Consider the following 26,136-nt stretch of genomic DNA (forward strand, 5'->3'; position numbering starts at 1 on the left):
ACATCACAGCAGATGAGGAAATCACATGACAGACTTCTCTCCCATATCAATAATTCTTCATGTGGAAAGCTGAATGTGAGGAGAAGAGTTCCAGCTTTTTTATTTCTTTCTGAACGCATAAAATTTCTCCAGGACATACTAGCTTTCAACAGGGATTTTGTAAGCAGTGGTATTCAATCATGTGATTCCCCTCCATGTACAGTTAGAGGTGGTTTAATCCAGGAACATTTTTTTTAAACACATGATGCTGCTGGTTTTGTATATCAGAACACAGGTATGAGGCAAAAGTTGAGGTCAATATACTTTCCAGACAAGAGAGTAAAAATGTGCCATAGCTTCCAGTTATTGCTTACAAATACAAAAGCCTAGATGAGGCAGCAATTTACTTAAGGAACCATTTCCATTATCAGTGAATCATCTCTCTTTATTAGATGAGAAAAGCAGGAATGCCAAGTCTTTGGGCACAAAATCATAAGTCAAAATGTCTCACAGGAACCTGTACTTTTCCATGGTTATTGCTTGGCTATCTACCGGTAGATTATCTCTACTCCTTGCCCCTTAGTTTTCTGTGTGTTTGTTTAGAATTTGTTCTGACCCATCTCAAAGGCCCAGAATGGGTAACAGCAGTAGAAAAAAAGACAAAAGATCCACCTAGGCTTCTAACCATTCTAATTTGGGGAGATGCCTTCCCAGCATACCCTCCAACATTTCTCCGATCGAAATAGGGATGTCCTATTCAATAATAATAATAATAATAATAATAATAATAATATTCATACCCCACCCATCTGATTAGTGTGCCCCAGCCACTCTGGGTGGCTTCCAACATATGTAAAAACACAATAAAACATCAAACATTTAAAACTTGCCTATACAGGGCTGCCTTCAAATGGCTTCTAATGGTTATATAGTTACTTATCTCCTTGGCTCACAGGCACTGTGGTTATCTGCAAGGGATTCCCACAGTGGGACATCTTTGTATTGCAGACATGGGCGTAGGCAGGGGGGCAGGAGGGGGCAATTGCCCCCCCTAGAAGCAGGGCCGCTGGCCAGCCTGCCCCGCTGCCCGCCCGGTGCCGTCTCCCTTCTCCCTGGCTGGCTGTGGAGCGGGCGGAGGGAAAGCCAGGCAACCGCTTTGCGCGGCTCTGGGACTTTCCCTCCACCTGCCCCGGCGATTGCAGAGGCGGAGGAGGGGATCGGAGCAGCCCGATTTCGGGCTGATCCTGGCTCCCCCTCGCCCCTGCCAATCGCAGAGGGGGAGAAGGGAGTTGGAGCAGCCTGATTTCGGGCTGATCCTGGCTCCCCCTCACCCCTGCCGATCACGGAGGGGGAGGAGGGAGTCGGAGCAGCCCGAAATCGGGCTGATCCTGGCTCCCCCTCGCGCCTGCCGATCGCGATGGGGGAGGAGGGAGTCGGAGCAGCCCAAAATCGGGCTGATCCTGGCTCCCCCTCATGCCTGCCGATCGCGATGGGGTAGGAGGGAGTCGGAGCAGCCCAAAATCGGGCTGCTCCGATCCCCTTCTCCCCCTCCGCCATCGCCGGGGCGGGAGGAGGGAAAGCTGGCAAGGGAGAAGGGAGCTTTCCTTGCCCCGCTGTGGCCCCTCCCCCTCCCCTTGGCCCTGCCCCTTGGCCCGCCCCTTGCCCCCCCGATTTTCATCCTGGCTACGCCCCTGATTGCAGAGTTGGTCTGCCGATGGGCCTGGTGCCTGAAGCCAGCTCCCCACAGAGCACATCCTTGGGGTCGGATCCTGACATCTTCCATTCTATGTTCATGAGCAAGCCAACATAGGTGGGATGCAGATGTGATAAATCAATCAATGCTGCTTTCCTTACCTGTGAGAGGGATTCTTAAGTTCCTTGGGAGGAAAGCACTGACTTGCAAGATGCTACAGTTCTCTTGGAAATCTTGCTTAGCACATGCTCTTTAGTGTTCCGTGACTGCATTACTTTTTCTTTATACTGCTATCCAAGTGGGAGCCCCACCGATGAGACAATACCTGGCTTGGCTCCAGAGTATTTTATGTTTTGTTTATATACTGTATTTTCAACTTGTTATGTTTGGAATATCAGAAGTTTTTTGGCATAGCTTCTTTGGAGTCTAGGAATCTCCCAAATGCAATTGCAATTCCTTCTCAAAATAGGAGAGCACCGACTCCAATTTAATTTTCTGGGAAATGCTGAGTTGATTATCGATTTGCTTGACATCCTTGGCTTGGAAGAGGCTCCTAACATCTCCAGTGTGATCTCCAAATCAGTGTCTGTTAAAAGTCTGCTCTGCACTGCCACTTTCATTTCAGTTTTGTTTTTCACTATTCTAGCACAAATATTTTCGTTTCCTCCAGCATTAGACTCTGCATGCTGGCACTGTATGCTCACCCATCCCCAAATCGCATCCACACACCTGCAGTTATCTTTATGCAGTTCCCTAGAAAAGAGGGACACTTTGAAAATGGATGGTCAATTAGTCCAGTTTAGCTTCTGATAAAATTATTTAGCAGAAACAAATCAATAAGGAAGAGAAGAGAGAACAGGATTTTTCCAGTGTCGAAAGTGTGATAAAACTATTGTGTGTGGCATAAACACTCATATTTATTTTTGTCCCACTGTAGTATCTGGTCAAAAAGGTTTTGCAGATTTTTTAAGCAAAATAAAAGATTTAAAAACATATTTAAACAGGTGCAATACTGGGACAGGAAAAAAAATAGTGTGCATCTTAGAGGCAGCAAGGATTCTGTCCTACTACTTTCAACTTTGGGAACAGAAAGTATAGTACAGTAATATTTCTGTTCATACAATATGTGCAGGTTGAAAAAAAGAAAAGAATCGGGCTTCCGGTTCAGCGCCAGCGCCGATCGGCGGGGTCCCGTCTCGTCTCCGAGACGGCCCGTCTCTGCTAGGAGTGGGGAGGGCAGCGAGAGCGACGCTGCACCCCTTAGAACCTCAGGAAGAGCGTCCCGGGGGCGAATTTTGCTCGGCAGAGCCCCAATCCGGACTCCCCAACCCTCCGGCAAGCTCTAATAAGAGCTCCGGAGCGAGGAGGGTAGAAGTCGCGGGGGCCATCTTGAGCGACAACGTTACCCTAGCGGAGAGAGCTTCAAGCCGAAGGCGGAGAGCGCTGGATTCTTCTGAAAAAAAATGATTGGAAATAAGAGTGTAAGTAATCTCACGATTTGGATTATAAAATAATTTGGATTTGGGAGAGAGGGGAAAAAAGAGGAAGCCACCCCCCCCACCGGCAACCTAAGAGACAGTAAATAGAAACCCGAAGCCGTAAATAGAAGATTTCAACTTAAAAGGTTCCCTCAAAGGCATCAAAGAGGATCTCCCCTAGATGCAGGGTAAAAGGGGAGAAAGACTGCGGTTGTGAATACCCTGCAGAAAGAGGTTAAGATCAAGAAAGACCTTTCTTTTCCCCGGGAGCCGGCAGCCCAGACAACCCAGTGAGCTGATTAGGATCTATAAGTGGAATTTTATTTTTATTTCTATTTTTGGACTTTCTGGAAATCCTTTTTTGGTTTATATGCTTTTGAAATGTGAGTCTGAACTTTATTTCTAATAAGATTTGGAGAATGCAGCCAGCTTGTTAAAATGGAGTCGAGAAAATAAACTGTGACCATTTTCCACCCCATGTGACAAGTTTTGACCTTGACAGGATTGAACTATGTCAACAAAAAGGTATTCGCCTGAGTTCCAGCGGACTGTTTTGACCATAATGTGGGAAGTAAGAATAGGACTATGTCAAGAGGAGACACAACAGCAAGAGTTAAAGCAACAATTCCAGATGGTGATGGCAGAATATGACTTCTTAGAGGATGAAGCTACTGAAACTGAGGAAGACGAGTGTGAGAATGACAGTGACAGTGATTTGGAGGATTTTGACAATGATGGGGACTGTGACTTGGAACGAAAAGATGAAGATGAGGACTGTGACAATATAATACAAAATGAAGCCCACCACGAAAGAAAAGATGATTTTACCCTACAAAAAGTCAGGTGGAGTGCCCCTCCTTTGAGGGGGGTACGATTGGATTTACTGGAACTCCAGAATACCCCCAGGGAAGAGGAAAAAAATAAGCAGAGAAGAGAAGAAACTCAGGGGTGCTGTATGGAGGCCTGGATGGCAAAATACTGCAAAAAGGGGGTGGGGTGAAGGGAAAGTGAGGTTGTGATTAATAGGATGGATTATTAGGGTTAAAACTGGACTGCTGACTACGGAACTTGCTGGATTGGGGGGTTGGAGCCGGAAATTGGGGATGAAAGGTTAGATTGGGAATAGTTATAGTTTAAAAGTGAATTGATTTTGGAAAAAGGTGAAAATATGGAGGCTTATAGAGGGGGGAAAAATTAGGCACGGGAAGAAAAAATGGGAGTTTGATTTTTCAGTGATTTGGATATTTGGTGAAAATGATAATAGCCAAGTTTTAAAGTAGTATAAGGTATAAAGGTAATTATTTCATAGAATAAGAAACTGTTGAAGAGGATAAAAAAGGGATGAAAACCGGGGAAGGGGGGAGGTTGGGGAAGCCCACAAAATATGGTTTATTAATTATGAATGGAAAAAAGATTATTTTTGTTTTGTTTTTCCTTTTTTGTCTCTTTTTTTCCTCTTTTTTTCTTTTTTTTTACTCTTTTTTGGTATGAGAACAGATGGTTGGATGGATGCCTTCCTGCGTACTGCCCTGGTTTCCTGGAGCTCTCTGGTGGCGGGGGGGGGGGCTTTGGGGGCAGGGGAGGGGGAGGAGGACAGAAATCCAACCATAAAATGGACCATCTCTGACTGTTCACCTGCGTGGGATACTTCTGTGGCAGGGGAGGACCCATGGAGGGGGGTGGGAAGAAGGTGGAAAAGGTGTTCATGTATGTACCGTTTTTTGTAATTTGTAAAATCAATAAAAATTATGTTTTTTTAAAAAAAGAATCTGACAATGAAGGGGCAAGGGTGGGGCTATGGCCAGGAAGGCCAACAGCTTGAGACATCTATCCAAACTAGACTAACACATACATGCATAATATCTGGCAAAAATCTAGGTTTATACAAACTTTGTAGGTATCATCTGCACAACTAGAAACCCTGCCTAGTCAAAGGCAGCTTTGGATTTAGGATGGTGTGGGCAGTTCCCTTGTAGGGCACTGAGCTGAGGGGTGAACACCACCACCATCACCACCACCACCACCACCACCACCTTATTTTGGAACCTATTGAAAAGAGCCATTAAAAAAGCAACTGTACCAACATGAATTATTGTAAAAATAATAAATACTTGGGGTGTCAAATTTTGGCTTCCTTCAGGGCACAATGTTACCAAAGTCAAAGGTTCCCTGAATGTGCAATCAAAGGCCTTTGTGTGTAAAGACTTACAGTCACTGGATGAGATCCATTGTTAGTCATACTTAGAGTAGACCTATTGAAATAAATGGATCTAAGTAACTTCTGTTTATTGTTTTCAGTGGATCTAATCCAGGCATCCACAAACTGTGGCCCTCCAGATGTTTTGGCCTACAACTCCCATGATCCCTAGCTAAGAGGACCAGTGGTGAGGGATGATGGGAATTGTAGTCCAAAACGTCTGGAGGGCCGAAGTTTGGGGATGCCTGATCTAATCTAAGTATGAGTTAGTTTGACGGCGAACAAATATGCATAAACGCATATAGGATGACTGTCTGAATTACGATTTTGCTGCTCTCTTCATGTGAATATCAGCAGTAGGGTAAAGTGTCAGCTCAAATATACCTTAAGTTGTAAATGAAGTATTGACTTAAAGATGCTGATAAGTTAGGGCTGCAACATGCAACAGTGCAATTTACGCATTACTCCTAGGCAAGTGAATTGTAGCCATAATTGATTAGTTTGTCAGAAGTTTTAAAAATCAATTAATGTAAAAAGACATCACAGTTATTTAGGCAGCATTTTCATTTTCATAAATATTTTTTTAATGCAAGTAATTATGAAAATTGCAGTTGGCAACACCATGTTAGATTAGAAAGGGCATTGCCCATTTTCCTTCAGGAAGGAGGGGAATAACTCTTCTTTTTGATATTTTATTAAAAGTTGATTAAATAAACACATAAAAATGTTTTGTTGTAAACCGCTCTGCTATTTTTCATGAATAGTGATAGATAAATATTTTTTAATAAATAAATGAGACTGAGAAGTTATGTTTATCTCACAACAACCTTGTATACAACCTGCAAGAGAGACTCTTTAAACAAGATAAAGCCACTGGAGGAAGATGAAGAATAAAATACCATAAGTGACTGACATAAACACACTACTGTATAGTTCTTCCATGTGTAAAGTCTCTCAAGAAACAAGATTCTCCATACAGAGCACCAACAAAACAACCTCCTAAACCTGCTGTGACATTTGTCTGGATATGAAAACAATTCTGTAAAAAATAGACTACCCATTTGTTTTTTTCTAGCTCTAGTCTAAACAATCAATGCACAACAGAAATTAGCTTTCAGGCTTCTTTCCGCTCAAGACTTTCTGTGATAAATGATGATTCTCTTTCTTGGCCTCTCAACTGTGGTGCAAAGTAGTTAGCATAATGAATAATTTCCTGAACAATAAAAGGACCTCTGTCTTTAAGAGCAATGTTTTAGAGATTGTAACACTATTTTATTTAGTAGTACTTTTCAAGAAGATTTAGCAATGAAATTAATCCTACAGGGACCTCTCTCTTTTTTGCATATGTTGCTTGGTAAAGTATCAACTTCACTGATGATATATAATGAATTTTTGTCCAACTGTGGATCCTTATGATCCTTATCTAGTCAAAATGACACCATTCACATGGAAGAGGCAGGCTTGGAAAAAACCTCACCGTTTGCTGAAGTACAAAAAAACTTTAGAGAAAAAAAGCCTAAGGCAGGGGTCGGCAAGGTTTACCTCGCCTGGGCCGGCACACTCCAGCAGAGATCCCTCCAAGGGCTGGATCGCACGCACGATTTCCAGCATCTGTTTCTGCGCAGATGCGATTTCTGGTGCTGCAGAAGTGAGTCCCCGCGCTGCACTGCACCAGTTTAGCGCAGTGTGTGGGTACTTGCCAAGTGGGTGGCTCGGTTCAGGGGCAGCTTGTGGGCCGGTTAAATGACCCCCATGGGCCGCTTCTGGCCCATGGGCCTTAGGTTGCTGACCCCTGGGCCTAAGGGGAAACCCTAAAAAACAGACTAGTGAAAACCGAGCATGCTTCGTGAACATGGAATACTTACTGGTTGACTTCTGGAACACAAAAAATGGAAACTAGAAAAATGAGGGAGAGTGGAATGTCATATTCTGGAATGCACATGGCTGGCTGGAACCCTGAGTAGAAGCACTGCATATGGCAACATTTTCTTGCAGGTCCCGCTTGCAATGAGAGAGGTGCAGACCCAGAGTAAGAGTTGTATATTCCAATCAAAGCTAGTTACGTTGTTTTAATTTCTGAGTCCTCCCACATCTCTAATCAAGCATCCATTTTCCAACTGGGGCAAAACAGCCTGGACTGAAATACAACTGGGTGGTCTAATGTATGCTAGATCAGGCCATTGGGTCATCAAGAAGACCAAGTCCGTTCCTCTTTCCAAAGCTTCTTTCCCAGCTGGCAGCAAAGCTTGGGTGGGTGAACTCCTCCCCTCTCACCAACTGGTTGAGAGGTAAGGCATTCTGCAGAGCTTTGCCACTGGTCCCTCTATGTACCTAGAGGCAGAGAAGAAATAAAACAGCTGGGCAGTGGAGTGTTGTGCTGCTTCACTGCCACCATAGCCTCCCTTACCTGGGTTGCTTCCTTGGCAGTCGTGGGGTGGAGCACTTCTAGGAGTGCCTCCTCTTCTGTTTCCGCTGCCTGAGGCAGCTGCTTCACTCCATGTCAAAGTGGGCCGGCTCAGTGGAGAAGACATTTCCATGTGGTCCATGCACACCAAACAGAAGCAGATGTTCTAGTCTGCAAACAAGCAGCCCAATCCCATACAGATCTGTTCACACAAAATTTTCTAACATTGAGGCCCAAGCATTGCTTCTTTCTGCCAGCAAGAAAATAAAGATATCATGTATTTAGCTTTCAGTATCTCTACTGCTACTTTACCTACAGATGGTAACCAGTTTAACCAAAGAAATAGAGTAGAGTTTGTTCTGTGGAATAATTAATGGCCTGGCAACTTATGTAGTGCTGTATCGTGGGTTTGTGACCTTCTGGTGAAGATTTGTTGACCTTGCTTGCTGTCTGAAGAGTTGGATTAACTAAAAATAGATGAGACTAAATGAAGTTCTCTCTTAAGAACACTTCTTCCAACCAAAGACATAAAACCATTTTGAAGTGACCCCAGTGTAAGGCACTAGAAAGGTCAGGTGCCCATTAATATCCACAGTTGTGACAGACCCATTATAGTCTGCAGTAAAAGAACAGCAAATTCTCCATGTCCAAAGGTGAAAAATGACTTTGAGAGGCCAGTTTTAGCAGAACCTTTGGTATTCACAAGCTGAGTTTTTTTAAAAAACATTATCCAATATATTCTCTTCTTCTTCTTCTTCTTCTTCTTCTCCTTCTCCTTCTCCTTCTCCTTCTCCTTCTCCATCATCATCTTCTTCATGAATGCATCTCATTTAATGCTGCCATTCAATTTATATTGTCTTCTCACAGTAGCTTGCAACATATAAAAACAAAAGATATATAAAAATAAAACAGTGCACCAATAATAATTGCAATGGTGAAACATTTTACACTAATCCAATTCTGCCAGCCTCATAAAAAAAGAAAACAACCCTTGGTAAGCCAGTCATGAATACAAATATTTTTCAGGGTTCAAATGTATTGCTTCACTCTAGGTCACCACATCATAGAATAAAATGGGGTGGGGTAGGGATAGAGCTGTAAGTCATCACACCATAAAATGAGGGGATGGATCTAATACAACAAATGTAATGAAAATGTTAAATAGAATCAAAAATTAAAATGTTTTTAGAGCCCATCTAAATGAGAACAAGGAGGCGGTATCTCTCAAGAGAGGGAGTTTCACATTCATGGGACCACCCACATAGAGCCACTATTGCTCATGCCCAGTAGCATAAACCTCCTCTGTGGCAGGCAAAGGAGTAGAATCTCTGCCATGGATCTTAAGTATGGAATTATCAATATTGTACCTAAGAACTAAATTCTTTCTCTTTCTTTCTACACCAAGTTTTGGAAAGAGCAGGGGAAAGGTAAATGAGGTTAAGCCCAGAGGTTCCCTTGCTTATAATCTCCCTCACTTCAGTATTAAATTTGTGCAGAGCTTGAATGAACTATTAGGGGATTTAGACATCATCATCTGTTTCTCCCTTAGCCAACCTGCCCCCCCCCCACTTCCCAGGAATATATCCTGCCATACGGAAATGTATCTTTCAGCTGTGTGTTCTCTTTCCTTACTAATTACTAATCCATGCTAATTTGTTTCATATTGGGGGGGGGCATGGAGAAGCTCTGTTCTTAAACCCCTGCCACATTCCAGCACATCAGTTTATCTCTGAGCTAGGTAGACCAATGGTATGACTTCGTATCAGGCAACTTTCTATGCTCCTAAACATTGTGTGTGGCATTTATATCCATTTCTCCAATTGTTTTCTCTGGCCAAACAAACCTGAAAAACATGTGTGATCAGAGGCACTAGTTAAAAAAGAAATTAGGGTCATAGTTATCAAGGGCATGGTGGCACCAATGCATTCCCTTCAGTTCATAAAAACTTAACCTGTTTATAACCTACATAGAGCATCTGTAGGTATGTATTGACAATGGGATGTCACATTAGCACCCAACGTTGTTACAGCTGATCTAGCCTGTCCAGTTTAGTTAATCCTAAAAGCAACTTGCTAGAAAATGGGTTGCCATAATTTTTTGGAGAAACTGCAGCAATTATTTTACAGCAAGCTATCAGTCTCTGTGCATACGCTGGGTTACATTAGCGCTTGCTCCTGATAGCCTAGAGCTCTAAAGCACCGTTCTTTGCCAAGGAGGCGGCGGCTATCTCCAATCTGGCATCTGAAAATGACAAAGCGATCTATCAAACAGAATTAGGCAGGCAGATCCTTCCTGTTCTGTTTAGCGTTGTAATTCAATATGGCCAAGCCAGAGGCCTAACTAGGAGAGAATCGTCCCTTCAAATCTAATGAAGCACGGCTCGCCTTTTGCATCCCACAAGCATTAGCATGTAAGCTTCCTCTATTTTTAAATGGAGAAGGGCATACTGTACATGTCAAGCAGAATTTATCAAGGTATTTTGGAGACAATCTACATTGGGCAATAGTTCAGTGGTAAAAACACACTGTGAAATATCAATTGTTGACGTCTGGATCCTTTGAAAAGAGTGTTTGATGTATGTTTGCATACTTAGGTTTTGATGCATTATTTCCTGTGCTGAGAAATATGGGCAGTGCCACACTGACATCTGGGTCTTAAAATGGGCAAAAATGTGATTGTAAAAGAGTGGCACACAAATCTCTATCCATGAGAATCTGTGCATAAGGCAAGGTTCCAGAAACCATTTTAAAATTAATGGGTTTTTAAAAATCATCTGTTTGAAAGGAATGTGTTGCTACGATGCTTCCCAACATAGAGCATTCCCAACATCCCATAAATGTAGATGGGGTCCAGAATTCAGTATACCATCAAATTCAGCTTTCTATTAAAATAAGTTAGGAAAAAGCCAATGACTAGACCATATGGCTGCAAAGATTGGTTGGAAAATGCAGGGACAACCTCATGATACTTCAGAAGTGTGGATATACGTATAAGGTGGGAAAACCCTGTTTTGAACACCATCTTCTGAGCAATACAAAAGAGCCATATTCACAACTCACAGAGAAACAAATTGGAATGATGTAAATTGTAAAACACCCAGAGAAACCACATTTGGGTTCTTGCTTTGGACCATAAATGGTATTCTGGAAAAAAGTACTGCACCTGGAATGGGATTATGGGAACTTGTGAGCTAGACAAACCAACCAAATTCCTGAGTAATAATAACTGCTAACAAACTGCTTCATTTGTCCATTTAACAGTAATGTCACTGTAACAGGCACTGGAGAGACATACAACTTCAGTTTGCACCTTCAAAATCCCTGAGGCTGAATCTCACCTCTTTTACACAGAATCTCCCTCTGCTAGGGTGAGTGCCAGATGAAGAGTGTGACCTTGAGAAGTCATAGGGGATAGCTTGATGAAGATTTTGACCCAGTGTGCGGCAGCTGTGAAAAAAAAGGAGAATTCCATGTTAGGGAATAGGGATCATTAGGCAGTGCTGAAAATAAAACCGAAAATAAAACCGCCAATATCATAACACCATTATTTATAAATATATGGTGCAACCACACTTTCAGTCCTTTGTACAGTTAGTGAAACAAGAGGTTTCCCCACCACTCGCATCACAATGCCAGAACCAATGAATGAAGCTGAATGTTATATGATTTAGATAAGGACAAACCACAGAAACTACGTCTTCACACAACACATAATTAAAGTATGGAATTTGCTCCCACAAGATGGAGCGATGGCTACCGACTGGGATGACTTTTAAAAAAGGTTAAATGAGTTCACAGAGGTTAAGGCTTCCAAGATCTGATGGCTCTGTTTTACTTTCACGGTGAGAGACTGCATGGCACTGGATACCATTATCTGGGAATACCAGGTGAAGTGACTACTGTTGTACTGTGAGTTTCTCCTAGGCATCTGGTTTGCCACTGTGAGAATCAGGTGCTGTCTGCTGCAACAGGACTCTTCTTATGTTCTAATGTGTGAATTGGAGTGCTTTGCCTGGCTTGCAAATTGATGTTACAGCCCATATCCAGTCACGTGTCACTAGCAAATTTAGTTAGTTTGGCTGGCTCATTCTGGGCTGTTTACAAAGAAAATGGTTTATGTCCGGCAATGCGTATTGAATTAGGGTATCTGTGGAGGTTTTGTGGCTTACTTCATTGTGCCCTTTGGGTCCAATGTGACATTAATTTGGCTGGCTCAGAACTTGGCATTCCAGTTTTTGGAGTAGCTCTTGATGCTTGGGATGAGTATTGGAGCATGGTTTCTGTGGAAGTTTTCTTCAGGATTCCTTTCTAGACTTGAGTGATTGATGAATTTCGTTAACTCAGTTAGCTCAGAAGTTGGCATTCTAGGGCATTTTATGGTGGGGAATATCGTTTATGTCACAGAACTGGTATTGGAATGTGGCTTTTGTGGACATTTTGTGGTTTTCTCATTCTGATTTTGTATTGCGTGATTGGTGATTTTGGCTAACTTTGCTAGCTTGGAAGTCTCCATTCTAGGCCATTTAGTTTTGTTCCAGATGGGTTCTGGCTATGAAGAAGTTAATAAACGTGTGTGTGTGTGTGTGTGTGTGTGTGTGTGTGTGTGTTCCCAAGTGTCTCTAACACATTGCACAGTTTTAGACAGCAGCTTTATGCATAAGGGGGTCATTCTGGCCCATTCTGCATCAGCTTTGACACATCCTCCAAATTCTTAATGTGGCAAAATTATTATAATGACCACCTTGGATGGGAACTGTCTTTTCTAACAGTTCAAAAAGAGGCCAACTTGTGATGCCCCCCTGCAGCCCTTGTGCTGTCTTCCCAAAACTGCTTAAGCAAAGCACTGGGCTTTGGAAAGGAGGCACGAAGCTCTGACAGGGTTCTAGAGCCCTCCCCACCTGTTTCTCAAAGCTGGGAAAGTGCTAACTAGACTTTGGGAAGGAAGCAGGAGGCCTCTAGGAACCTGTCAGAGTCCTCATGCCTCCCTCTCAAAGCCCAACATTTTGTTTACCCAGCTTTGGGAAGGCAGTTGGAGGGCTGTGGCAGAGGTAAAATATTCCTGGGGGTTGCCAAAAATGGCCTTGAGGGACTCATGGTGGACCACCTTGCTCTAAGTAATTAGCAAAACTCTAATCTTCCATCAGTGCTGACTTCTAGCTTTTTTTTTTTTGTCTTTGCCATGCTCTGGCTCTCCTTGAATGGAGAACTTGACTGTCAACAAAGGTACATCACTCTTTTCTCCGCTTTCCCTTTTAGGAACTTAATTCTACAGAGAGCCCAAGACTGGTGGAGGAGAAACCCAAACGTCGAAGACTCCTTTCCCTGGACACATTTAGAGGGTAAAGTAGTGCACCATGTTGATTTGCCATAGTCTTTAAAATTCATTTTTACAATAGATGATTTTATACAGTTTTTCATTTAAACTTGGAGCAGTGTTTATAATGTGCCGTCTTAATGGGGAATTGGGGTGCAATGCGTTATGCAGGATGCTTAATCTCCACCTTTTCTGATGGCTGCAAATGCTACTGAGTTGTTCATTTTGGGATTTAAGCAGAAACTGCTCACACACCTTCAGACTCATTCACTTAGTCATACGGTCTAGAAACTTGGTTTTAAAAAACCAAAACAAAAGAGTTGTTGGCTGGTTTTGAATTCTACACCCATTCCTTGTACCTTTCTTTTAACAGAGAAGAAGTAGTCTTTAGTAGAGAAGGGAATTTACTCAGCCCTTGGCTAAAGGCTGTGGTGTTTTTTCATACAGCAAGTTGTTTTGTTTGTGTTCATGTAACTAAACGAGGAAAACAGTTTTCAGAGCAATACCCTAGATACTACTATAATATAAATAGTAAGAGAACAGTAATGTTAATGCCATTTTGAGAAAAATGCTGGATTACCCAGATTCATAAAGACATGAGAGATAAGCAGTTGACCAGATCTTTTCCATGTGCGGCTGCAACTTCATTTTCTTACCGTATTAGTTGTTACAATCCCACTGGGAATAAAAGGTTAACATTGTTACTGCAGTGGATTTTCCCCTACCCTACTGCCTGATGAGCTAGTAAGTCTCTCCCCCCCTCTTTCTCTTTATTAAAAGATTTTTCTTAGGTAGCAAAAGTACACATGCCTGTTTTCAAATCATAGAGTCCTTCATACAGGTCAGTTACATTCAAAGCGAGACATTACTGTTATAGGCAATATGTAAACAACAGCAGGAAATGGAGCCAAGCCAAGAATCAAACCATTGGCATTATAGATACATTTGGTACAGGCAACACCCACATTTACACGGGGCGTGTGTGTGTTTATATTCTGAGGCACTGTGTGTGTCAGTGAAAGCACGCATATTTGAAACACCATTGGAAAAGCCCTTTTGTGACGTTTTCCAGGTTTGGCACAATGCATGCATGTGCGATCATGCACATATTGAACGAGCCAGTTCCCAGGATTCTTTTGGGGAAGCCATGACTGTTGAAGCGTGGTAAAAGAGTGCTTTAAACATATGGTAGGGTGAGACTGATGTCTGTCTAAGGCAATCAAGGGAGTTCATGGCAAGGCAAGATTTGAACCAAGGACTTCAGGCTCACAGTCCACTCTCTTCACCGCCATGCTATCCTACCTCAGTACTGTACTAGCAGTGATGGCGACGCGAGTGAGGCTGTGGCCTACACCACTGAGCCTCTTGGGTTTGGTGATTGGAAGGTTGGTCATTTGAATCTGTGCACATGAGGGGATGAGCTCCCGTTGCTCTGTCCCAGCTCTTGCCAACCTAGCAGTTTGAAAGCACACCATGCAAGTAGATAAATAGGTACCACTGTGGCAGGAAGGTAAACAGCATTTCTGTGCGCTCTGGCTTCCGTCACGGTGTTCTGTTGCACCAGAAGCAGTTTAGTTATGCTGGCCACATGACCCGGAAAGATGTCTGCGGAAAAACACTGGCTCCCTCAGCCTGAAATGAGAGCACCACACCCCATAGTTGCCTTTGACTGGACTTAATCGTCCAGGGGTCATTTACCTTTACCTTTTACCTTTACTAGCCAGTGATGTGACATGCTTGTTTTGCTTCTGTTTAGTCTGCATGCATGCAAGCAAATGTACAGTTTCTCCGTAGGTGGTTTCCTACTAAGTAGCTGCTAATAGGGATCCTATATAATGAAAAGGCACAGAGGTCATGAACTGGTTAGGAGGCAATTTGGTTCCCTTCCTGCATGCCTGCTAGGTCACCAAAGATATCAGCCTGCTCTGGCTGAGTAGTTACTACAATGAGCTGCTTGTGGATTTTGAAGGAAGCCAATATAGCCCAGTCTGGCTGCCTGAGCGACACTTAATTGCATTTCATGGCATCTGATGCTGCATGCTCTTCCAGGGAGGAGATGGTGCAAAGCTAATGCTGTCACCACCATGTATTGTAATTAAGGTGAGAGATAATGCTATGCCATTTGGAAAACAAGATTTAAGCAAACATGTACTCAGGAAAGAAATGAGGCTTTAGGACATATTTTCCCCAAAGGGATAGCAAAAGAGACTTATTAATTTATGGCATTTATAACCTGCCCTTTAGCCAAAAAGGCTCTCAGAGCAGCTTGTAGAACTCGGTGCTAAGATGGTCCTTGCAATCTAGACATGGCACACAAGGTAAAAGGAATGGGAGGGAGAAAGGAAAAGCAAGCTAAGTTTTTTTTTTTAAGTTGCAAGTCTTATAATGCAGTTATATAGATAGTTTCGCTTATTCAGATTCTGTCTTGACAAGAGCAACAACTCCCTGTCAATGTCAGCAGCAGTTTGGGCTGCCTTGCCATTGATAAAGAGGAGTCCCACCCTAGAAGCAGTCTTTCTCCCAGATCAGCTGCAGGAGCAGAGCTGGTGATAATGTCTGCATTATTCCATCAGACTTGATAGAACTACATTGATGACAGTTAGACGCCTTCCAGGAGGGGTGTAGAATCTTCTCCCTTGCCCATGTCCATGGCATTTCTTAATAAGGCATAACAGTATGTAAAGCAAAGGTCATACTCTTCTTCAGGCAAAGTGAAGCAACTTCCTCTGGTGGTGGATTTTGGGTAAGGGCAGCTGAGTAGAAGACAAATAGAGCTTGCCATGTGGCACGAGTCACCAAGGTCTCTTGCTCAGGCGCCACTGAAATGAACAAAAACATAGTAGTTGCATATCAATGAGCAGTCTGATCCATTCATAGCTAGAAGAACTTCTGGAGAACTTAAGAGCCCTGTGGTTGGATCAGACTGTTGAGATTCCTGCATTGCAGGGACCCTTCCAACTCTACAATTCTATGATTTGGTGATTCCTCTCTAGTTTAGCATCCTGTTACCCAAAGTGGCCAACCAGCTGCCTTTTGAAAGATTACAAGCAGGGGAAGAAGGCATTAGACTCCTTCTGCTATTGCTCCCCCAGCAACTGGTATTCAGAGCCATGGTACCTCTGATTGTGTGGGTCATATACTGCCATTGTGACTATGAGTGATTGAAAGCCTTATCCTCCATCCGAATATGTCTAATTCCCTTTTAAAAACATCCAAGTTGGCAGCCATCATCACATCCCAGGGTAGGACATTCCAATCTAAAGCTACAGAATGTATGAAGAGTTCCCATTGCTTGTTCTGAAACCCCTGCCATTTTGTTGTTTTAGATGACCCCATGTTTGAATATTTTGAGCAAGGGAAAAATATTTCTTTCTATCCATTTTCTTCACAACACATATTTTTTTTATCAACCTCTTTGTCTTGTCCTTCCTTTCTAGTAGGTTCTGCTCCATTTCAGTTAGCATTAGGGAGGTCATTTGAATTTTCCACTTCTGGTATCAAAATATCTTGAGCAGGCCCTGATTTAAAATGATGCAAAAATGGAATGTGCTATAATCATTTGCTGCATAACCTTTTTTCTTTGGTATATCAGGTTGCCAAATACTCAACTAGTACATTTGGCATCCTAATATACAAAAATGCCTTTGGTCAAATCCGAAGCCTATAGAGCATTTCATATAATAATATACAGGTCTAGCTCCCATTTGGATTTTAATGTTACAGATTGTGGACTTGACCTGATCCTAACCTGTAAAACAGAGCAGTATCTGTCACCCAAACCTCATGTAAACACAACTATAAAAAGTAGGCACAATACATACTTTTCTATAATAACCCAAATCCAAAAATATTTGGGGCTATTCAGCCTTAATTCAGGGAAATATTTGATGCTCAGTGTAGCTGCATTTGAATAGCCTTATAGATACAGGCAGTGAGTCAATGTTGAATCAATTCCTCTGTTGCTTGGTTACAAGGCAGTTGATTAATCAACTAAAATTATTTAATTAGTGGGCAACTTTGTCAGTCATACAAGACTATGGATTGTACTAGCCTGGTTCTCATTCTAAAACACTTACAAACATATATTTAAAATGCTTTAAATGTGATCCATAAAGATCTTTTTTGGGCAACTGACCTAGTTGAGCACATTGATCAACTAGAGTCTCCCACTCCACTCTATGCATTATGTTGATGAGACAGATGTATAGCTGGCAATCTACAGATATTCCCACTTGCTTAATGAAAATCTGTTTTCTACACTGTCATTGTCTAGGACCGAATATATCTATCATTCTCAACAGGTTCCGGCTTCGTGCTGTACAATGCAGTGATGTGGAACTCTCATGATTGCTAATGCTAAACATGAGTGATGTGTTAATATTCCTTGCTTCACCAAATAATTAGATCTTTCATTTTCTCCCCGGGGCCTTCTTTCCCTCTGGAACCTTTCTCTACTTCTCGACAAATCATTTTTCCTCCCTTTATCTGTTGCCCTTTTTATGGTTCCAAGATTTGTGCAACTGCCATCAGTTCTTTGGCTTGCTTTGCTAAAATGCCAGTAAGTGGCAAGCTGCACACTCTGTGATGTTGGCTTCCTTACTGAGCTGCAAACACTGTCCAGTAGAAATGTGAGCTTTCCCCTGATCTCCCCACCTTGCCTTTTTTGTGTGTCTGCGGAAACAAAGTTCAGAATAAACCAAGCCACTGGATCTCTGCAGGAGTGAAGATTCCTACCTTAGAAATGTTGCAGCATCCAAAACCATCTCAGATGGATTCGGATGGGAAACTATCTAAGGACCTAATGGAGACCTAAAGGACAGGTTGTGATCTTTGGGCCTGGCACTGATGCTTTAGTTCCTAAAAGTGACTGTGGATGCTACTAGGTGAATATATATTGCTGTAGGATCATCAGACATTAGAAATGAACATAGCAGCATTGAAAGGCAGGCATGGAAGGTGGGCAGAATTTCTGCATCTCAGCTTCCTCAAATGTTGCTGCAAACTCCTCAGTCAGTCCTCCATTTTGAATCATGGAGTTGGAAGGGACCCTGAGGATCCTCTAGTCTAACCTCCTGCAATGCAGAACCATGCAGCTGTCCCTTACTGGGATTGAACCTGCAACCTTGGCATTATGAGCAACACGTCATAAACTGGCGGGACAATGGGGAGGAGGAAGAGGATCCTGGCGACAGGTGTACCCTCTGGTTCAGGACAGACACTCTAACCAACTGAGCTTTCTAGCTCAGTCCAGATGTTGTAGAAGCTCAGGGATGGGGGAACTTTGGGCCTGAGGGCCAAACAGTGTCTAGCCCTGGGGACGTTCCTGAGCCACACTTGAGCTCTGATAATGCCCCATAGATGGAGGTTAGGGAGGGGTTTGTGAGCATCTGCAGAAATCAGCCTACTGTGCAAAGGTAAAATTTGCATTTATTACTATGTCTACTTTTGCCTCTGACCCTGGTCATCTTTGGCATGTGACCTCCAGAAGACTGCCCAGCAAGGAATGCAGCTTTTGGGCAGAAAAAAGGGTCCCCAGCCTTGAGCTAGATGGTAAATGTCAAACAGTGTTTCCTCAGAGTGGTCAAAGCAGTCTTGATAGGCTGACGGCTGGTGTGGCTTCCATGGGAGAAAGAGGCTCAGGTGTCTTTGCAAAGAGTATCACTGAGACGCATTGCACCCCACCCCAGTCCCTGCACTAAACAAGCCTTCCCTTTGCATGTGCAGCATTGGCTGTTTTGCTAGTGGTATGCTTATTTATTTCATAAAATGCATACACTGCTTAACTGTAAATTCAAAGCTTTCTCACTGACTTAGGGAGTTGGCAACCTGTATGCTGACTAGGCAGTTTTAGCCAGATGTGTGCCATCTGTGTAACAAATTCAGGCTGAAAAGGGTAACCTGTGCAACTCCTTGCCACTCAGCTCTGATTTAGAGGCTGACTTCCAATGTACTTACAGTTGGGGGTGATTTCATCAACATGAACCCCAGTGGTGAAACAAAAACAAAAACCCTGCAGTGCGCTGCGTCTATTCAGCGATAGCAAATGGTGCTGCTAGAAAGAGGCAGGTAAGTGATAAACTGACTTCCAGCACTGGGCTTGAATGACCCTAAGGACTAGATTGCACCGATGTTATTTAAGCTTCCCAGCATATGAATCTTGGGTTGTTGACATGTCATGTGACATACGTGTCATAATTCATTACTACTTTGACTTTTTCAGCATAGGATGCACTTACAAACATGCAGCTGAAATAGTTGTATTAATCTTTCTTTGTGGGTCAGATGTCATCTGTTTGTGGCGGGTAATGAATCATGAATCAAGGTCCATGACTTGATGTAATGCTTTTTCATATAGCAAAAAGCAGCACTGCGTGTGTGCACAGCCAGCATGGCATTTCTCCTGTGTGCTAGTGTCCCGGCTGTCCTGAATTTTAATACATTCCTCCTCCTGCATCATATAGATGAGGTTGGAGTCCATTGATCTTCTCCTCATTTAATTAACATCTTGATTTTTCCTACAGGTTCAGGTTATGCTTTGATCTCTTTTGATCTTGATCTGCATCTAAATAATTGAGGCTTTGGTAGAAATCTTTTATAAATGAGCTAATCATTGTACATTAAAACCTATTAGAGTCAATCTATTTTATTCCCATTGGGGGAGACCAAGTGCAGGAGGAGGTATGGAAGCGTACTCAGCTGTGTCAAAAAAATCAACTATAGAGGCCTGAGACCAAGCAACACTCTTCTGCTACTTTCCTGTAATTCCATTAAAAAAAACCCATTATGCAGTGAGGTGAGAATGTTCAACTGCTAAAATTGGAGGCTAACAGCCATTTTACCTTTAATTTGCTTTTTGAATGGGACCTATTAAAGTTAGGAAAATACATGTAAATATACATAAGCAAGCAACTTTATCTATGTAAGCAATGGATACTCCATTTTTCAGTTCCAAGAAGTGGTTTGCAATTAACAAAAAATTAACTCAAACTGCAAAATGCTAAAACACTACTAAAACAGTGGAATAACCATCTCCAGGCGCTTACTCAGGGTTCATATTTCCTTTGGCACGAGGTGACAGCGGAGATTTTGGTGTCTTTATGATATATGGTTTATTTACACATATATGCAATCTGAGCCAGTGATGAAGGGGTTCACAGCTTTAACACCCCCAAAGGCTCTTGTTTCTCCCATGGATGCAGCCTTGGATCCAAATAGAAATCGAGCATTGCTCTGTCTCTCTGACTTCTCAGCCAGCAGCATTGTTGCCAGCTTCTAGCTCACATCATTCAACTCTCAGCTCTTCCTTTGTCTTTCTAACTGCCCACAAGTTGAAGGAGGGGACCTCACCCATTTTCTGCCTTGCACAGAGCCCCTTTCCTTTGTAATCACAATGGCTGTTCCAGGAATTTGAATCCCTGATTAAATTTTAACACTTGCTGGATTAGAAAGGTCTCAGTGTACAGCCTACTCTCTCCACAAACTCATAACAGTGGGGTTTAACCATATCCCCCTCCCTAACATGGTTGTGACAAAAATTCCCCTCTCGGAAGCTGATGGTAGAAGCCTCCATGGACACTGATGGAGCTTGGCCATCAGGTTAAATCAGGCATCCCCAAACTGTGGCCCTCCAGATGTTTTGGCGTACAACTCCCATGATCCATAGCTAACAGGACCAGTGGTCAGGGATGATGGGAATTGTAGTCCAAAACATCTGGAGGGCCGAAGTTTGGGGATGCCTGGGTTAAATCTTCAGAGCATTCCATGCATTCCCATTGAATTGAACAGGGAGGGAAGCAGACTGAACTCCACCACTTTGCTGCAAATTGGGACAGTTTAATCCAGCAGCAAATGTTGGGGAATTGGAGGTGTTAGCACAGTAACAAGAGATGTGGCAGAAAAGAAGATCTGAGGTTCATTGCAGCTTGAGCATTAAGACTCCAGCACACTTTTCCAAAATCCTAAGTTCAGATATAAAAACTCACAAATGTGTGAACTGATGATAGAACTAAGGCTAGAACCTCATTCTGGTACAGGCAGTTATCACCTAGTTTTGTCTAGAAGGCAGCTGCTTTGGTTCATGTTCAAAGGCTCCCACTGGGACTGGATAGTGGATATCAATGACAGCTGGCTTGGTTGATATAAGACTTGTTTAACTGAGGGGTTGAATGGGGAGGGGAGGCTTAAAATGATCAATTTTTATGACTAGCGTGCAAGTTGAGTATTGTGCTTATGTCACTGTGTGAAATACACCCGTGTGTTGGCTGAGATGTACTCCTGCTGTGAAACAATAAGGTCTTGACCTTTTAAAGCAATTAACCACCGCATATGTGTTTAAACTTTTAACTCCAGTGGGATTCCTCAGATGTTGAGAGTTAAGTATGTGCTCGGATCAAAGGCTGGCTTTTTTCGAGTCTTAACGCGGTAATACCAGCTAGTGATTTTTGGTGCCTGCCTTCAAGCACTTTACTATGTGAAGGTTAGATCCTTTCAAAGGGTTTCAGGTTGAGCATCAAAATATTTAACTGGGAAAGGAAAATGGAAACCCAAAGAGGGGAAGAGTGAATTGATTTCCTTGCACCTCAACAGGTTATAGTATCCTTGAGTTGGAGAGAGACAGAGCTGGCTGGCTGGAACATTCCTGTTAGGCTGAAAAAGATTCTCCACCCATGCTCTAAGGGTCACATTCCTTTGTGAGGAGTCTTCTGGGGTGTGACCAGATTTATATCACTCTCCATCCTCCATCCAGATGAGGAAGGGTATTATCACAGGTCAAGAAGACATTCCAGCCAGGTAAAGTTGGTAGACAAAGGCATACAGCAGTCAGTGAGGGGTATAGCCTGTACAGAGTCTTGGCAACCAGATGTTGAGGTCTGGAGGGCTGCATTGGACCCAAAGGAAGACTGACATTCCCCGCTTCTGTGTTAGGGGGTGAGGATATACAGCAACATTTCTTGCAGGCTCCATATTATTGTTTTTCACATAGCCTTTCTGAATGTCTTAAGAAAGAAAGATGCTTCAGGACCATAACTTCCATATATAGGAAGCCTACCAATGGGAGCATTTCAGATATGACATCTACTACATTCAACGTATACACAACATTGGAGGTTTCCTGCCCTCCTTTTTACTGCTTTCAAACCTGTGGTTGCACAGGAAGGAAATCATTCACTCTTGGCCCATATGTATTTTAACTTATTGGCAACTGCTAATATTTTATAACTGCCACCACCAAATTTATCCAGGTCAGCTTGGATGTCCAACGTAAACGCAAGCTGCAGGGAGGAACGGCTTTAAGGTCTGAGATCCATCTGTCTGTTCCAGCCATAATTTCCGAATCCCTCTTCTCTAATCTGGGCATTAAGCTCTTTCAAAGAAGCATGTAACCAAACAATCGAAGCAGGATATTTCATAAATCCTGGGCCCAGACTGATAAAACTGTGACACAAAAAGGAAACAGGCAAAAGACAGCTCAAGACAGCAAAATACAAGATTACTTAGGTGGATTGCCCTTCTTCATTATGTGGCTAGGATAGAGTTACTAAGCAGAGCCTCAAAACGTCCAGATTCCATCCTTTGACTTAAGCCATTTCCAAATGGATTTGGCTGAATGTTCCCTGGAACAGCTCCAGCACAGCATGTTTCTTTTAAGAAGGTATTGGGAGAGTAAATGTGAAAAGGGAGTTCCCCTTCCCCACCTGATTATGAGCCCACCTCCTTCTTAATGCTTAAAATGCTTCACAATTGCACAAAGGTTATCCACTCACCCTGTTGATGTAATCTAGCCATTATTTTACAAGTGAGAGGAGAGGCTGCTAGAGAAATGTTTTTGGATAGCCAGGCTGCAAAGCTTAAACCAGGGCTGGGGAAAACTACAACCTTCAAATTGTCACTGGACTACCGCTGTCTTCATCCCCAACCATTGACTTTGCTGACTGGGGCTGATGAAAGTTGAAGTCCAGAAACATTGAGGGAGGGGGTTTCATAGGTTCCCCACCCTGGTTTCAACTGATCTCACATTATCACCTCTGGGCAAATCTGGCCTGGAAGAAAAACCTAGGCAAACCTCATGCGCTACAGCTGGATAACATCTGATGCATAACATGCTGATTGAGAGCTGAATCAGAGAGTCAACGAAATGATAGAATGTCACCCTGACATCTCTGTGGGGGGCACGGAACAGGTGTTTCAGAAATTCTCTAGAGCAGTCCAGGTCGCCCAAATTGAAAGTGGATGGAAAGGGCGGGGGTGGGGATACAGGCTTCTGTAGTCTACATAACAGACAAAGGAATCTATCCAATAACTAGAAGAGACACGAGTTGCTGACTCTTCCCCACCATCCCCACCCTGGAGCTTTGCCCTTTTCATAATGGAAGCTATTATGACAAGCTGGGCAAACATTGGAAATCGTGGCGAATATAGGTCAGGTGCATCATAGCCCTATGGACTCTTCTTGCATCTGAGAAGAAACTTCTCTGAACATTGTTGATTGTCTCTTTCTAAACAAAGCAGATATTACAAAGGGGCCATAGGTCTGTAGAGTTCTCTCTCATCCAAAGAGAACAAACTCTAGTATCTGGTCTGGGACTTCTTGCCATTTGGAATTGGGGAGCAAATAGCATTACATTATTCAGTTATATATGACCCTGATTTTTTTTAAATCAAAATGTATTAGGTAAGTCATAGTTATTAATAAATCATTATTTTAAAGAACTGTTTTGAACTTTGCCTCTTCTTTTTTTCCTGATTTCACTCTCAGGCTCTCAAGTCCTATGTTCACTTGACTGTCTTTGTTCTTGCTGAGTGCTTGCATCCTGTTCCAGCCTCTTCTGGCCACAGTCCTCAGTAGCTTAGACCAGGGATGGAGAACATGTGGCTGTCCAGTTGTTGCTGTTGGACTCGTACTCCCACTAGCTTCACCAGGACCAATGTTTAGGGAGTTGTGATCTGGCAACATCTAGAGAGCCACAGATTCACCATGCCTGGGTTAGACCCTGGCCTGTGGTGGTTTTTGCCTCCAGATTTCCTCCCCTTGCTTTGTGACTCTTTCCTCTCCTGCTCCAGCATTCTGCCCCACTTCCTCTTCCAGACCTGCTAGCATTGATACTTTCAACACCGTGCACAGCTGGCTGTCCATAGCCCAGCAGAGAGGAAAAATAGAATGTGGTGTTCCTTTATAAAATGGGTATTGGAGGCAACATCATTGTTGGTGGATATGAGAACTCACATTGTTAATACTTTCCATGCCCCCTAACCTGGCACTGAGTGTTACGTGCTATTGGGGTCATTTGGCCTCTGCTCTAATTTATTACCTATTCATTGCTCTGCAGAGATTACAGGGTACTTATGTGAAAGACTTTGACTTATTGTATTTGCAAAAGCCATATGCATTAGTGGGAAATGTGTGCCAAATATGTTCCATGTAAGACTTGGAAATAAATTCAAGCAACCTTCAGCTCCTGCACAATAGTTTGTGAAGTTACCGAATGAAAAACCTGCGGTTCCCAGCAAAAACACAGGTATGCAGCCATCTTTCCTAGTTTAAACAACCAATAATGCTTCCCTAAGAGTGAAAAAAAAACCCCGGCGCTTTATAGCGCTATGGTCCTGGAAGAAAAAGAATGAGTCTCACAGGAGCCACAAAAAACAAGCTGTCATCTGTACAACAAGGCTTTGAAGTATATAGGGCTATTTGTTTTGCATTTACTGCTCCTCGTTGTCCATGTTCATTCTTCTCTGTGAGCTTTAGCTGCTAAGTGAAGAAAGCAGTCGGTACAAGTGAAAGCTAAAGAGCAGTAGCCAAAGTGCACCTTGTGAATTTGAAATCCAACAAGAAAGGACTGGCTTCTTAATTGTATTATTTTTTTAAAAAGCATGACTCGGAGATCGCAATGCATATCCCACCTTGACACTGACCTTCCTTCCTCCATCACTACAGCACTAAGTTCCCTGATGAGATTTTGTCCTGCTCTGCCACTTGTACCTGGAACTTCCTTCCAGAATACCTGTGCAGTTCACCCTTTCTCTTCCTCTTGAAACAAAGTTGAGTATCCATCTGATCAAACTTAATTTCCTGTTTATTTTTTGCCTTTCTGTTTCCTCCCTCCTCTTTCTCTGTGATTTGATATGCTTCCTTCTCCTCCCACACACCTCAATTTAGATTGTAAGCTGCTCAGGGCAGGGGTCTGTCCTCTGTGTTGTTACTCAGTAAGTTTTATGAATACTGATGCCACTGCAGAAATAGAAATATTTTCACAGAATGGTGCTGGACTATCTTTTCCTGTTTATAAACTTCCCCCTTTCACTATTTATTAACTAGAGTTTTAGCAAAGCTTGTAGCATGCCTGATGGCTTATAGGATGCAGTCGGCGAGCTGCCAAGAGCTCTGGGCACAACCCAGTAATTTTCTTAAGGGTATGCAGAATTTGTGTATTAGTCCTATTAAGAGTTTCAGACCAGTTGCCTTTGACAAGGGCAAACAAGGAGGTTTTCATGTTAGCAGGTTTTACAGCCACCGAGAACTAAAACGCGCAATCAGCAGATGTCAGATTTGTGGTTGAAGTGACTCACTTCAGGTGGTATGCTCTGGCAACACATAAAGTAGCTGAATTGTGTTGTCGTGCCCAACAGTGTTGCCCACACCACCAAGGGGATTGTACTGGGTGGCAATGCCCCACACGGTTTTGCTAGTCTGTGCATTTGATTATTTATCTCAAGTGTTTATTTATTTAATTTACAACATTTATATGTCACCCAATAGCGTAAGTCCTTTGGACAGCTTCCAATAAAAATTAAGACAAATTGTATAGAAAGTGATAATTAATACATAACTGCAGCATAAAATCTGACACAGCAGAAAACCAGCAATAGAAACCAAAACAATGAAGCTCATGGCAGCTCTCATAGATCTTAAAATGCAAGGAATACCTCAAAGATCTGAAACTCACTAAAGTGTTGTAAAGCAGGGCTTTTTCTCCCAGACAGAACTCACCCGAACTCTGTTCTGGCAACTCTCAGGTGTATGCCATTCCTATTATAAGAGAACAAGGCAGAGAACAAGTTCATGGTGAGTTCT

General features: G+C 42.8%; 1 protein-coding gene across 3 annotated transcripts in view; it reads left to right on the forward strand.

The window, feature by feature from the left end:
- Nucleotides 1–26,136, forward strand: part of LOC118096362 (heparan-alpha-glucosaminide N-acetyltransferase-like) — a 171,909-nt gene that overhangs the window by 54,308 nt on the left and 91,465 nt on the right. For all 3 annotated transcript variants that reach the window (XM_035138109.3, XM_035138106.3, XM_035138110.3), the window contains one exon: nt 13,007–13,089. In XM_035138109.3, coding sequence (XP_034994000.2) covers nt 13,007–13,089 — 83 coding nt within the window. The remainder of the gene's footprint in view (nt 1–13,006; nt 13,090–26,136) is intronic.

Source organism: Zootoca vivipara, chromosome 5, assembly GCF_965207765.1.
Source record: "Zootoca vivipara chromosome 5, rZooViv2.hap1.1, whole genome shotgun sequence".
Taxonomy (NCBI): domain Eukaryota; kingdom Metazoa; phylum Chordata; class Lepidosauria; order Squamata; family Lacertidae; genus Zootoca; species Zootoca vivipara.